We start from the raw sequence: 16,407 nt of genomic DNA on the forward strand, positions 1-16,407 counted from the left end.
AATGTCTATTTTTTCCAGCCTGTTGTATTAGTATTTATTTATCACCTCTTATTTATTTTAGATAGTTCCTATATATTGTTATTTATTTACACAGGGCAAAAATACAATTGATCAAATCTCGTTTTGTTACGTATTGTATTTTAATGGGGATATAATTTATTACAACTGACAGTTACGTGAGCAAACAAGGTTTGAACATCAACCGTAACGAGATAAAACTTAAGTTCACGGCTTTTTAACACTTCTGTGTACAAATATGAAGGCTGTTTATTGGATAAATACAGGTAAACGTCATATTATGCGACTACGCATTACTTTACGGAGAGCTTACGACCTACTATTTAAGTCTTGCCTTAAGAACCTAATCAAGCTAACTAGTAGTTAATAAGCCCTTAGTGTGAACTTTACATCCCAATTTAAGTGAGACCTTACGCACAGCAGGTGCAACCCTACCCAGATGTATTACACACTCCTATTAATCACGAGAGCTGGTTCTCATCAGCCTGCAAAACAGAATTACATTAGATGCACAGATTTGATTCTAAAGCAGCCCAGCACCATGAAGAAGACAAGTTCACAGGTTTTTAATTGAGGAGAAGTCTCAGGTGCAGCCAATATGGCGCTTGTTGCCCGAGCAACCGCACGAGCGGCAGGGAAGAGGAAACAGCCACTCCAACTCCGACATCTGTGCGGATTGGGAGACATGGCATTTCCTGTCAGTGTAAATAGACAGTTGGCTGACATGGCTACACAACAACCCGCGGTTGCCTTTAAGTAAACAAAAGAACATCTAACGCAGCTTTCTCCATGAAAGAGCCGTTCTTCACTGCAGATGCATGTGGTGGCAGATTAACGTGCCGATGTTAGCAAGCTAACATGGACCTTGGATTAATGCTGTACAACAGTTTGAAAGATGTAACATGGAGCACGACGACACTGCCCCTGGATAGACTTGTTAGTGCCTACAGACTACCACAGATTGTAAAGTTGGACAGCGGTAAGATTTGTCACATGTCGTGTCTTTTAAAGCGTAATGTGTTGCAGAAATCAGGTGGTGTTGTGTTGCTGTTTTGTGCAGATGCGCTCCTGCGGAATTCCAATAATTAGCCGCTTAGCGCGCTAGGCTAACGCTACTTTTCACTTATAGAGCACTTACGGATGAGCACTTTAAACCGGCGACTTTACTGTCATTATTTACATCGTAGGCGTTAAAGTGGATGTATTGTGCACTGTTCCGACTCAGTTACGGATCGCGTAGCTAAACAAAAGACGACCAAGAGAGGCACAGATGTTAGCAAGCTAACGCAAACTAGCCAGAGGCCAGACAAGCTGAGTTTAATAACGGACTGCAAGCAGTCCGTCCTGCTCACATTCAAAACACTGGCCTGGCCTCATAACATTGTTTTTCATAAAAACATTTTTCGTTACTACAAGGCATGTAGCTCAGCAACACAACAACGAGGTGCTCTTTACATTAAAGAAAAAAGAAATTCGAGCATTATGCACAAACAAATAATATAAATATTTTTTTTTTAACATTGTTTTATTATAAAAACGATAGAAATGCAAGCAAAAAGTTGAGTTCTGATGAGTGTGATCTCTTTCTGCAGTGTGTAAATATGGAGGAGGGCAGGGGCGTAGCAATCATTTAAAAAGTGAGGGGGACAGAACGATTAGCGCAAGACATACATAAATATATAAGATATATTTTTAAGGCTCCCAATCGATTACATTTTTTTAACTGAATTAATTACATGATTGACCAGTTAATTTTAACTTTTGCATTTACACATTTAGACATTTGCTGTATGAAAGACACAGCGTAAATACATTTGCCCTGTGAAAAAGTGTGGGGGACGAACTTTGGTTTTATTGAAAATGAGGGGGACATGTCATTGAATAATAATCACTAGGACATAACGTGATGTCCTAGTGAAATTATTTACCCCGCACCCCCCCGTGTATTCTACGCCCACGGAGGAGGGTAATGTCAGGGGAACTTGATCATTATGAGAACTGTGGCACTATCATTAGAACTGACTCAGTAACTGATTCTGAACCCTTATAGGTGCTCACTGTGTACAGCAGACAGCCAGATGACCCCTTTATCTCACCCCTCATATAATACTGTAATCTGTATTATGTGAGTTTGCTACATTCAGATATTATATAGTCAGAATTTATTTTTTTATTTATTTTCTTTTTGTGCGCTGACCCTCATGTTGACACCTTTTATCTAAGTGCAATTTCTTGTTATTTGCACCTGCTGTGATTTAAATCTGTGTGTACTTTGAATGGTATTTGTTGTATTCTTAATCATAACCTAAGTAAAGTTCATTGTTTTGAGCATACAATATATCTTTTTCCTCTTTGTAAAGCTCTTTTGTGCTATTCTATGATTTCCATATTTCTTGACAAAACTATACACTATGGGATGTGCAAAACTGCCAATTTTTATAATCGACTAGTAAGTCAGATAGGTATATAATTAGGCTCAATTATATTCATGTGACCCCGATCAGACACATTTCCAGTGGTATACGGACGCTAAGCGCTGCACTTCATCATGGTCAACAGCTTGTGAATATTCAACAAATAAATAGGCTAAATAAATATAACATCTTATTGCACAAAACTACCAAAGTAAGAGAGGTAAGAAATAAGAAAGGCTCCTATACAGAGCAACACAAAACCACTTGTGCACATCCTGAATGCAAAATGACATGCTTCAATGTACCCGCAGTGCATCAGGGTGATCCTTGCTGCGCATTCAAATGTGCATAATTGCAAGATAATACTGTTGGTTCACATCTAATTCAGACATCAAGCAGTTTAAACCTTTTATACTGTATTTATTTAAGCATTGTCAGAAAGAATCAGTAGAAGACTTTAATCTCTCTAAAGCACCTCACAAATACAGGAACATTACTCATAGGAAAGGATTTAACATCCAACAGTGAGCGACTTGAAATGTATTGTTGATGCAATGCTTTAATGGCTGAAACATCAGTGGTGCATACATGGATTGGAAACTTAAAGCATTAAGAAACACCTCTTTCGGAAGGTTTTAATATGCTGACTTTATTATTCACTTTTAAGCTCAGCAAGTTATCTCCACGCAAAAAAACTCTCCAAGAAGTTGCGTCTCTGTTAATTTGAGAATTGCATCTCCCATTAAAACCACCACCACTAAAAATATTCATATGAGTAATCGACCCCACTAATTGACTATTCAGTTATTGGACGACTTGTGGAATTGTCAAAGATTGTGGCACATCCTAACTATACACTAAGGTCACTGTTTCATACTGATGTGATATGTGAATGGTTTGTCTTTCACCACAGGGGAATCGGTGGAAGGGCTGAGAGAAAATGACTACCTCTTGATCCATTCATGTCGGCAGTGGACCACAATCACCGCCCATAGCCTAGAGGAGGGACATTATGTCATTGGACCGAAAATCGAGATCCCTGTCCATTATGAGGGTGAGGCCACACAATTGTTGTGGTGCAGGCTATGTAGGAACACCTTTTGTATTTTTAATATGAAGGAAAAGGGAACAAACATTATTTTAATGCTACCCAGTTAACAAAAAGAGCAAAAAAAAAAAAAAAAAAAAAAGAAAGAAAACCTTTTAGTGGTGCAGCATTTCCCATAGCTTAAACTTGGCAGTTCATTTGCTAATTGGTCTCCTCATATTGACATCCCTCTACCTATTGAGAGGGTTGTTTGACCACTTAAGTTTAAAGGGAATGAAGACCTTGGTCAATACCTTTTGAATTAATCCACTTTAGATTCTATTCATAGTGGTCAAATTAAATATCTATGTAAAATATAGACTACACAATATTAGGCAGGTAGTTTTAATGTTGTGGCTGATCGGTGTATGTTTAAAGCAAAGAAAAATTAGTCATTTAGTAGACCAAATAAATATAAATATATTATTTTTAGCACTCATCTACTTGGAATGTATATTTAACTAGGGATGTCCCGATACTGGTATCGCCTCATTTACTCGTACAAATTTTCCGATACCATCTTATGTATGAATGTCATTACGTAATCATTCAGTCCACAAATTTAAATCACGTTATGTCCTAGTGAGATTATTTAACTGCAAAAGCTGCAATTTAATGAGATAAATATATAGTTTGCATATAATTCAAATGTGAGCGCTTGTGAATACGTGGAGACAGTGTTGTGCTGACATTGGCTGCTCATACCTGCTCAAGGCCACTATAAGTCTCATACAGGGAAAACTCCATCATGAGCATCGCACACTCTGTTTGTAGCAGATGACAGTAAACAGAGTGCAAATTCAAGTTGTAGCGCGAGGCATATACAGAGTACATACTTATTTAATTAAATAGCTGCCTTTTGCAGTTTAATAATCACTTTGAGTCACGTAGCGACCGGCTTTTCCAGAGTGGGAAGCTGCCATCGTAACTGGATTATACATGATGGTGCCGCAGATGGCCTCCTCGGTGTGGAGCGCTTCTATTGTTTTGTTGTTTATGTTTGTTTGTCCTGTGGTTAGTAATCTTTTTCCAGTCAGTTTTCTATTTTTTATTCAATTTTAATTATTTTTTAAAAGTCTTATTGCTGTTTTGTATTGTTGTGTACTGGAAGCTCCTGTCACCAAGACAAATTCCTTGTATGTGTAAGCACACTTGGCAATAAAACTCATTCTGATTCTGATTATATCAGAGCTCCTTGGTCAAAACAACACAGAAACACTTCAAAATTAAAGCTCCATCAAAATTAAAGGTACATTTATAGGAAAAAAGTATGACAGAAATATATCACTACTGTAAAGTTATGTAATATTCACTGTAATACTACTAATACTAATAATAATAAATGCTGTGTAATGCAGCACTTTTTTTTAAATATAACAAGTTGTATTTTGGATTGTGCTGTGAGGTTCTATATAAGCACTTCATTTGATAGTCAATAATACAAAATTATGTTGAAAATGAATTGTTATATTTTCATTTGATTAAAGTTTTAATTCATTCATTTATTCAAACACCATTTTGATGATAAAATTGAAATAAACTGTTGATATGGAGTTCAGAGAAAAAAACAGAAAAAAAAAAAAACAGGTATAGGACTCAGTATTGGCGAGTACCAAAAATGAAGTATTGTACTCATTCACAAAAAAATGGTATCGGGATATCCCTATATTTAACCTTGTAAAACAATTTTGGCCATCATTACAGCAAAGGCATTCAGTGAACAAAACAAGTTGGAAAGACCATGAAATTATTACATACTAAAATATTTACATTTATTCATTAAGCAGACACTTTTATCCAAAGCAACATGAAGAAGGTGAGAGACAGTGTTAAAAGAATGGATTGAGATTTTTTTTTATTTATTTATTTTTTGTAAGAAGAAGAGTTGCAATTGCATGAAAAAATAAACTTGAAAGTTCCATATGGCACTGTTCTATTGTTTGTCGCAGGTCAGTTTAAGCTGCTGGAGCAGGACAGGGACATTAAGGAGCCTGTTCATTATTTCAACAGTGTGGAGGAGGTGGCCAAAGCATTCCCTGAGCGAGTGTATGTCATGGAGGAAATAACCTTCAATGTCAAGGTCTGGTTTTCTGCACACAGCAGAAACACTATTATGCTACACTATTATGTCTTAGAGCTAGCATAATGTCATATGCCTTTAGTAGAAGGATTCTCAGGCATTGTATTTTTCTGTAAATAGCTACCATTTCTAGTCTAGTGCAAAAGTGGGGTTACACTGGATCTAAAACAAACCTTCCATTGCTCTTACTGTGTTTTTAATATATACTGTACAGTTGAAGTCAGAAGTTTACATACACCTTAGCCAAATACATTTAAACTCAGTTTTTCACAATGCCTGACATATAATCGTAGAAAACTTTTCCTGTCTTAGGTCAGTTAGGATCACTACTTCATTTTAAGAATGTGAAATGTCAGAATAATGGTAGAGAGAATGATTTATTTCAGCTTTTATTTCTTTTATCACATTCCAGTAGGTCAGAAGTTTACATACACTTTGTTAGTATTTGGTAGCATTGCCTTTAAATTGTTTAACTTGGGTCAAACGTTTTGGTTAGCATTCCAGCTTCTCACAATAAGTTGCTGGAATTTTGGCCCATTCCTCCAGATAGAACTAGTGTAACTGAGTCAGGTTTGTAGGCCTCCTTGCTCGCACACACTTTTTCAGTTCTGCCCACAAATCGGATTGTGGTCAGGGCTGTGAGATGGCCACTCCAATACCTTGACTTTGTTGTCCTTAAGCCATTTTGCCACAACTTTGGAGGTATGCTTGGGGTCATTGTCCATTTGGAAGAACCATTTGCGACCGAGCTTTAACTTCCTGGCTGACATCTTGAGATGTTGCTTCAATATATCCATATAATTTTCCTTCCTCATGATGCCATCTATTTTGGGAAATGCACCAGTCCCTCCTGCAGCAAAGCACCTCCACAACATGATGCTGCCACCCCCATGCTTCACGGTTGGGATGGTGTTCTTTGGCTTGCAAGCCTCACCCTTTTTCCTCCAAACATAACGATGGTCATTATGGCCAAACAGTTAAAAAAAAAATTCATCAGACCAGAGGACATTTCTCCAAAAAGTAAGATCTTTGTCCCCATGTGCACTTGCAAACTGTAGCAATGGCTTCTTCCTTGCTGAGCAGCCTTTCAGGCTATGTCGATATAGGACTTGTTTTACTGTGGATATAGATACTCGTCTACCTGTTTCCTCCAGCATCTTCACAAGGTTGCTGTTGTTCTGTGATTGATTTGCACTTTTCGCACCAAACTAAGTTAATCTCTAGGAGACAGAATGTGTCTCCTTCCTGAGCGGTATGATGGCTGCGTGGTCCCATGTTGTTTATACTTGCATACTATTGTTTGTACAGATGAAAATGGTACCTTCAGGTGTTTGGAAATTGCTCCCAAGGATGAACCAGACTTGTGGAAGTCCACAAATTTTTATTTATTTTTTTTTTATTTTTTTTGAGGTCTTGGTTGATTTTTATTGATTTTCCCATGATGCAAAGAAGCACTGAGTTTGAATGTAGGCCTTAAAATACATCCACAGGTACACCTCCAATTCAGTACACCTCCTATCATAAGCTAATTGGCTAATTGTCTAAAGGCTTGACCTAATTTTCTGAAATTTTCCAAGCTGCTTAAAGGCACAGTTAACTTAGTGTATGTAAACTTTTCACACTGGAATTGTGATAAAGTCAATTAAAAGTGAAACAATCTGTTTGTAAACAATTGTTGGAAAAATTACTCGTGTCATGCACAAAGTAGATGTCCTAAACAACTTGCCAAAACTATAGTTTGCTAATATTAAATCTGTGGAGTGGTTAAAAAATGAGTTTTAATGACTTCAACCTAAGTGTATGTAAACTTCTGAATTCAACTGTATATATACACCAATCAGCCACAACATTAAAACCACCTGCCTAATATTGTGTAGGTTCCCCTCGTGTTGCCAAAACAGCACCAACCTGCAACTCAGAATAGCATTCTGATCAGCAGTTACAGAAATACTCAAACCAGCTCATCTGGCACCAACAATCATCAATGCGACTATCTAATCATCCAATCGTGTGGCAGCAGTGCATAAAATCATGCAGATACGGTTCAGGAGCTTCAGTTAATGTTCACATCAACCATCAGAATGGGGAAAAAAATGTGATCTCATTGATTTGGACCGTGGCATGATTGTTGGTGCCAGACGGGCTGGTTTGAGTATTTCTGTAACTGCGGGTTGGCACTTTTATTGGCGGCACAAGGGGGACCTACACAATATTAGGCAGGTGGTTTTAAGGTTGTGGCTGGCTGGTGGGTGTGTGTGTGTGTGTGTGTGTACACACACACACACACACACACACACACACACACACAGTTGAAGTCAGAAGTTTACATACACTTTGGTTGAAGTCATATATCACAGTTCCAGTGGGTCAGAAGTTTACATTCACTAAGATAACTCTGCCGTTAAGCAGCTTGGAAAATTCCCGAAAATTATGTCATTTAGCTTCTGACAGGCTAACTGGCAAATTGGAGTCAACTGGATGTGTACCTCTGCTTGATATCATAGGAAAATCGAAAGAAATCAGCCAAGACCTAAAAAAAATAAAAAAATTAATTGTGGACCTTCACAAGTCTGGTTTATCAATGGGAGCAATTTCCAAATGCCTTAAGGTACCACGTTCATCTGTACAAACAATAGTACGCAAGTATAAACATCATGGGGCCGCACAGCCATCATATCGCTCAGGAAGGTGATGCATTCTGTCTCCTAGAGATAAATGTATTTTAATGTGAAAAGTGCAAATCAATCCCAGAAAAACAGCAAAGGACCTTGTGAAGATGCTGGAGGAAACAGGTAGACAAGTATCTATATCCACAGTAATACGAGTCCTATATCGACATAACCTAAAAGGCTGCTTATCAAGGAAGAAGCCACTGCTCCAAAACCGCCATGAAAAAGCCAGACTACAGTTTGTAAGTACACATGGGTATAAAGATCTTACTTTTTGGAGAAATTTCCTCTTGTCTGATGAAACAAAAATGTAACTTTTTGGCCATAATGACCATCATTATGTTTGGAGGAAAAAGGGTGAGGCTTGCAAGCTGAAGAACACCATCCCAACCGTGAAGCATGGGGGTGCCAGCATCATGTTGTGGGGGTGCTTTGCTGCAGGAGGGACTGGTGCACTTCACAAAATAGATGGCATCATGAGGAAGGAAAATTATGTGGATATATTGAAGCTAAATCTCAAGACATCAGCCATGAAGTTAAAGCTCGGTCGCAAATGATTCTTCCAAATGGACAATGACCCAAAGCATACCTCCAAAGTTGTGGCAAAATGGCTTAAGGACAACAAAGTCAAGGTATTGGAGTGGCCATCACAAATCCCTATCCTCAATCTGATAGAAAATTTGTGGGCAGAACTGAAAAAGCGTGTGCAACCAAGGAGGCATACAAACCTGACTTACACCAGTTCTGCCTGGAGGAATGGGCCATAATTCCAGCAACTTATTGTGAGAAGCTTGTGGAAGGCTACCCAAAACATTTGACCTAAGTTAAACAATTTAAAGGCAATGCTACCAAATACTAACAAAGTGTATTTAAACTTCTGACCCACTGGGCATGTGATGAAAGAAATAAAAGCTGAAATAAATAATTATTACTATTATTCTGACATTTTACATTCTTAAAATAAAGTAGCGATCTTAACTGACCTAAGAGATGGAAAGTTTTCTACGATTAAATGTCAGGAATTGTGAAAAACTGAGTTTAAATATATTTTGCTAAGGTGTATGTAAACTTCTGGCTTCAACTGTGTGTGTGTGTGTGTGTGTGTGTGTGTGTGTATATATATATATTAGTATATTAATTTTATGGGGAAATTCATGCTATATTCATTTTCATGTGGCAAAAGCTGTGGCAACTACACGTCTTCTGTGCATCTGGCATTAATTAGACAAAACATTTTAGGTGCCACAGAAGGCATGCAGAGCTGACAATCCATTGTAATTGGTACAATCTGTTCATATTCATATCACTGCTGTCTGCCTCACAGATGGCATCAGGAGAGTCCAATGAGGACACAGAAGTGTACAACATCACGCTTAGCACTGGGGATGAGTTGACACTAATGGGCCAGGCCGAGATCCTTTATGCCAAAACGTCACGAGAAAAATCACGCTTCAATACTATCTTCAAGCGAATCAGTAAGCTAAATTCCATCAGTAAGCTTGGCCGTGGAAAGATGCCATGCCTCATCTGCATGAACCACCGCACCAACGAGAGTATCAGCTTGCCTTTCCAGTGCCGAGGTCGCTTCAGTACCTGCTCTCCACTGGAGCTGCAAATGCAGGAAGGGGAACACACCATTCGCACAATTGTGGAGAAGACCAGGTTACCTGTGAACGTCATGGTGCCTAGCAGCCCGCCACGTAATCCGCATGACCTCCATTTGATCCGTGAAGGCCACCGATACAAGCTGGTCAACATCCAGACCAAGACAGTGGTTGTGTGTTGTGCGTTACGTTCAAACAAAATACTGCCAGTGCACTTCCCCTTGCACGTGTCCACAGCACTGCCCCGTTTACTGGTGCCTGAAGGGCTGCTTCAGGGAGAGGCCTGGCTAGAGACAGTGGTCCACCGCTGGTTTGCTTATTGCCAGGAGCAGTTTGATATTGACGACTACTCTAGGGCGGTCCGTGATGTGCGGGTGGACTGGATTGAGGATGGCAAGAGCCCGAAAAAAAGTAGCGTTGTTGGAACTGGAAGTGGGAACATGGTCTGCAACAGCAGTGGAAGTGGGAGCAATGGCTGCCCCTCAAATGTGCATTTGCCAAGTTCTCTAAGCTCAGCACGAGATGAGCTCACACAGTCGTTCCACCGACTGTCTGTCTGTGTCTATGGCAACAATCTCCATGGCAACAGTGAGGTGAACCTTCAGGGTTGTGTTAGCTTATGTGGAGATTGTGTGCCATCAGAACCACCAGATGCAGATTATCTGTTCCCTGAGCTGCTAGAGAGTTCTTCAGGCTCACTGAAACCAGACGTGCCATATGAGGAGCTTTGGTTGGATCATGTGAAAAACCCTGGACTGGTGCTAGATCACATCAAGGGTGTCCGAGGAAGCCCTACTGTCTCCGGCTGCACGACTGTTCTGCCATTCCCAACAGCAGGTCCCACAAGCGCCCTCCTCAGTGCAGATGTCAATCTACCTCCACCTCCGGTGCCTCCCAAGTCTGAAGCTGTGAGTTAATTTTTCCTTGTCTTTATCTTAAAAGTTTCTAGTCTACTAGGTTAATTGGTGTATATATAAAGTTAAAATTGAAGTGTTTGTTAAAGGCTTTATTTTATTGATTCTCCTGAAGAACAAATTCATGATTTAAAGGCTCTTTATCTGTCTGTACATCAAAAAACAAATCTGAGCAAAGTTAATTCTGTGCTTACATAGTGACTTATTTGTTTAACATGTTGGTCAATCTTTGCTGGTCTGATTATATTCCAAGTAGAAACGAAGGCTATTTCTGGGCTTCTTATGCCTAGTTTACAAATAGTCAGAGCTTTTTTCTGGCTTTCGAGAGTAATTAACCACACTTGAAATATATATATTATGTAAAGATTGATTCATTATTCACATTTTTAAAGCCTTTTTTAACCTTTGCAGGTGAAGGAGGAATGCCGGCTGCTGAATCCACCGCCGATTCCACCCCGGAGCTCCAAACAACAGGCAGGCACCAGCAGTGTCACAGTACCATACCTTCCTGCAAAGCCACGCCAGACAGATACCCGCTCCCCAAGCCCAACACTATCCTATTACTCATCTGGCCTACACAACATGTGAGAGATGCACTTTTTTGATTGAGAATGGACATCAGTTTTATTTGAACTGCAGCTTGTTTATTCCATTATGACTGAATGATCCTCTCTTTCCCTTCCATGTTCTTTCTCTCTCTCAATAGAGTTGGAGAGGGCGAGTCTCTGAGTGAGACAGATGATCAGAACCATGCTTGTTACCCTTGTAACTGGATCAAACCAGATGCCAGTGAAGGCTCCAAGCCTGTCTCTTGCCTTAGTCCTTCCATCGATGCCTCTTTTTCGCGCCTTTCCTGGCCAAATGATTTCTGTGGGGCTGATTCATATAAAGGTGAGGACTTTGCATCAGTCCACTGTCGGAGTTACTCAAGCTATCCTCGGAAGAGGACCCCTGGTACTCCTAAGGTTTGTCCTTCAGGCCTCTTTGACTTCGAGAGGCGGGTGAATTTTGAAGGGAGCACTGCAAACTCAAAGGTACAACAGGTTTCTCAGCCTGCCCCGTTTTGCACCAAATCCACCAGCTACACCATGGAAATGTACAGAGACAAACCCACAGAGAAATGTAACACTAAGCAAAGCCAGTCCTGCCCTATCTTTCCTCCAAGAACCCCCAAATCTAACGATACAAAGAAAGATGCAGACCCCACTACAACCTTGGCCAGTGTTGATGCCATAGAACTTGAGTCCAAAAGCTGCTTGTCTGAAAGTACACATCACAGCACTACAGATGTGTTCTCAATCTCCTGTCCTGTAGCCGCAGAGTTGTCATGGCAACCACCGAACAACCTATCAGGTCTCTCCATTGAGGAAGTTTCAAAGTCACTACGGTTCATTGGTCTGTCAGATGATGTTCTTTCTTTGTTTGTGCATGAAAAAATTGATGGAAATTTGCTCCTGCAGCTAACAGAGGAGATTTTGTCAGAAGACTTTAAGCTAAGCAAACTTCAAGTGAAGAAACTCATGCAGTTTATTAATGGCTGGAGGCCAAAAATGTAAAGTTGAACAAGCAAGCCAGTCGAGAGCAAAACACATGCAATGCGTTGCAGTGGCAGTGACGGCCACAAATATTGCCCTTCAGTATTGCATTAGGCAGTTTTGTATCTAAATGCTATGCACATTCTTGTAATGATTTTAATAGCCATTTTGTTTAATGTATACATGTATATAAATATATATAAATATTGATTGCTTTGTGTATTAACCTGTACCCAACTATATGTAATCTCTCTGTAAACTTACGGTACCTGCACAATATTTTGCTCAAACCCAAAGCCTTTTAAAATTGGAGTATATTTTGACCCAATCTAACTGTGGCCTAAGTTTCCTTGGTTGTTGATCAATAAAGATGATTGACTTCTTTAGGTAGTTTCTTTACTTAGACCAACAATTTAACACGACACGTTTTAACGTTTATATTTAGAATTTTTTTTAACTTTTTTTTTTTATTTAAGATCTACAAAGTCTCTATTTCATTCCATTAAATGATCCCGTACCAAACTTGAACAAATCCATGCACCAAATAATTAATGTGAGTGGTTCTTCTGATAATACACTGGCTCGCTATTAACTGAAAATGCTCCAAGAACCATCATGTTCATTCTCGACCTTTCTAGTCAGATAAGTTTTATATTTAGAGGCACCAGTGTAACAAGTATGAATGCTTTATTTGAAGATTCGATTCCTTCAACATTGATACACGAGTTCTGCTAAACATTACTAGTGCATGACTAGAGTGTCACAGTTTGGCAGTGGTTGATAAATCATTAATTTTGTGGTTCCTAAAAGCAGTTTCTTCAAACTTTATGAGAGAGGGTTTACAAAATTTAAGAGGGGAAAATAAAACGTTTAAATCTACCTCTTTTTCATTTGATGTCACCAACTAAGTGGCTCAAATCCACGGTTCCCAGCCTAACCATACCCTGCCCAATATATTGGGGTCATTTGCCTGATCAAGCAGGCAGCCTACCTGATCTTCAACACTAAGATCTTCCTCTTTACGCTGGGCTCTGTTCTTCCCCACGGGCAACAGCCAGCATGTCCTTATATTCAGGGTTCTTCTCAAATCCTAAACAAAGCTTCTCACTAGAACAATAACAAATCAACATGATTAGAAATTTTTATCCATCATAAATTCCAGTACAAGTGCAAAAAGTATGTATGTTCCTATTTTGTCTAATAATGGTTTCAAAATGTGTACAATAATTATACAATTAGGAAAATATATATATATATTAATGCAAGTTACTGAGCTACATTAAATTGTTTGTTTGCCAGAAATCAATAATAAAGGGATTTCAGAGTTATGTGGTTGGAGCTACCTTGTTATAATAGATGGATTAGCTCCCTCTAGCTTCTGGCAAGCAAAGTTGACCTTCTGTAGAGGGAACCAGTTTATTTCTTTGGTATTCACACTCTCTGTCCATGTTCCTCCTCTCTTCAACTGCTTCAGTTCAAAGTTCTGTGACAAGAGGAAGAACATTTATTTAGCTCTCTGTTTTCCCAGTATAGGAAATACTTTCTTGGTTGATGAACTTTTGGTATTGTGCGGTCATGACAAGGTCAGGAAGTGCTTCTATCACACTAGCCAACTTGTATAATGCCTCTTGGCTTTACTTTTGAAACTGTGTATTTTAATTGCATGACCCTATGTTCTTTAATTGTAAGTGCCTTAATGTAACAACATTTTTTTTAACTGAGGGACAAGTTGCAATTATGACAATGTTGACAGAGCTGAAAGGTATATAGTTCACCCAAAAAATGAAAATTCTCTCAGTTACCCTCATGCCATCCCAGATGTGTATGACTTTCTTTGTTCTGCTGAACACAAAGATTTTTAGAATATTTCAGCTCTGTTGGTCCATTTAGTGCAAGTGAATGGTGGCCAGAACTTTGAAACTCCAAAAAGGACATAAAGGCATAACTCCAGTGGTTAAATCCATATTTTCAGAAGCGATATGATAGGTGTAGGTGAGAAACAGATAAATATTTAAGTCCTTTTTTACTATAAATTCTCACTCTCACCCAGTAAGTGGCAATATGTACAAATAATGCAAATTGCCAAAAACAAAAGATGATGAAAGTGGAGATTTATAGTAAACAAAATGACAAATATTGATCTGTTTCTCAACCTATCATACCGCTTCAGACGACATGGATTAAACCACTGGTGTCGAATGGATTGCTTTTGTGCTGCCTTTAAATGCTTTTTAGAGCTTAAAAGTTCTGGCCACCATTCACTTTAATTGAATGGTCCTACAGAGCTGAAATCTTCTAAAAAAAAATCTTTGTTTTTTTTCAGCAAAAGAAAGTCATACACATCTGGGATGACATGAGGGTGAGTAAAAATAATGAGAGAATATTTATTTTTGGGTGAACTGTCCCTTAAAATTAGAACATTCCTTATTATAGACCATGGCTCCTATTTAGTGCAGATCTGGATTTTTCTGGAGTTAAATTTTCCATAGAAAATAGATCCTGTGAAAAATGTGCAATGTGTCAGGTCTACAATGAGGGCAGATTATTTAAACAAGCCTCCACTCTTTTTGACCAATGAATTTCCATGATCTTTCCAGGCATTTGTTATTACTGAATAAAGATTTGTTAAAGTAATTTTTATTCAGATGAATTTGCAAATGAATCATTTAGACCGATCTGTTAACTGTTTTGATTCATTCATTGAAAAGAACTGACTCAAAAGATTTTAAACGATTCACTGACAAATTTTACATCACTATGGATTGCACTCAAGTTTTACTGTACACAAGAGCAATATTTAGCATTTTCAAGTCATAAAAAATGTAAAAATATTTCCATGACATGGAGATTTTATTAATTGCTATGACTTTTCCAGGCCTGAAAAACACAACTGTAAAGTTCCCTGATATTTCCACATTTTCCATGACTGTGGGAACCCTGTTAAATTATTGCATTGAAGGCCATGCTAATGAAGTCGTCAAGTTGGTTGTTTCTGTTTGCATGTTTAACAACAAATTCCCAGTCTCAGAATCTTCCAGTCCAGTGAAGGCTCCTTCACAAACACATCCATGGTGTTGAGTAACAGGTCTGGATCATCTCTGAAGGCTCGGAGTGAATGAACCATCACACTCTGGATGAGGCCAGACTCATGGCAAATATATAAAGTAAAAAGCATCACGGGTTCATGAGCATGTAAACATGATAGAGTTAATAATATGCTTCATCTATACACAAATTGATATAATTCAACTCCTTGTATTGAATTCACCTAACACACTATAAAACTGAATCTAACTGATAATACAGTAATTTACTTTATTACCCATTGATCTGAACAGCTGAATTATTACTATTCATTGAGCTTTTGTTCCATTAGATTATACATTTTTAAAGTAAAGCTGTTCATCTATTTTGAATCTCTGTTATCATGAAGTTAGAGAGATGGTGATCACCAATGCCCAGTATCCAGTGACTAATGCACAGCACGGCACGAGTACTTCTGAAATGGGACCTTAATGAAAGGAAGGCTTCAGGTGTGGTACTCATCCTCACAAAACCACGTCTGAAAATAAGCAGTCATATCATCATTAATTATTATTGATTAATTGACTACATGAGCTACAGTTGTGGACATTACTACAATTTTTAATATTCCTTTAAGAATTATGATGATGCCTATCATAAATAAATTGGAATAATTAATCATCACTGTCATTTTCAGAAGAAATACTTGGAATAAACAGTCACTTCAATTGAATTATAATCGATAAAAACAGAACAGAATAGAAAAACAACAGCAATGCTGGCATTCTTTAACAGGTTGTCAGGCACCATCTGCTCAATTCTCTTAAACTTGTTCACTGTGTCTGCATGTTTTGCCTTCCTGTAGTAAATTACATATAAAAGAGCAGTTTGAATATCATTTACCCAAGGATACTTCATGTTTTCAAGCTATTGTAGGATACAGAGTCACTGAGCCTTGGGGTGTAACAGGTCATACTGAAATAAACAGATGATTTACTTGTACAGTTCAGCGTATCATCTAATGCTTTCTACCTTTCCAGCAATTTTACTGATCCAGATATC

At 38.5% G+C, this 16,407-nt stretch overlaps 2 protein-coding genes across 2 annotated transcripts in view; one reads left to right on the forward strand and one right to left on the reverse strand.

Annotated features, from left to right (window-relative positions):
* Window positions 1-16,407, reverse strand: part of abcf2b (ATP-binding cassette, sub-family F (GCN20), member 2b) — a 306,662-nt gene that overhangs the window by 235,621 nt on the left and 54,634 nt on the right. The gene's annotated exons all lie outside the window — the stretch shown is intronic.
* garem (GRB2 associated, regulator of MAPK1) lies at window positions 404-12,598 on the forward strand. The gene is made up of 6 exons (XM_051703627.1): window positions 404-997; window positions 3,346-3,486; window positions 5,469-5,599; window positions 9,593-10,780; window positions 11,198-11,370; window positions 11,493-12,598. The coding sequence occupies exons 1-6, from the start codon at window positions 877-879 to the stop codon at window positions 12,340-12,342; spliced, it is 2,604 nt and encodes an 867-aa protein (XP_051559587.1). The 5' UTR covers window positions 404-876; the 3' UTR covers window positions 12,343-12,598.

Source organism: Myxocyprinus asiaticus, chromosome 1 (assembly GCF_019703515.2).
Source record: "Myxocyprinus asiaticus isolate MX2 ecotype Aquarium Trade chromosome 1, UBuf_Myxa_2, whole genome shotgun sequence".
NCBI classification, from domain to species: domain Eukaryota; kingdom Metazoa; phylum Chordata; class Actinopteri; order Cypriniformes; family Catostomidae; genus Myxocyprinus; species Myxocyprinus asiaticus.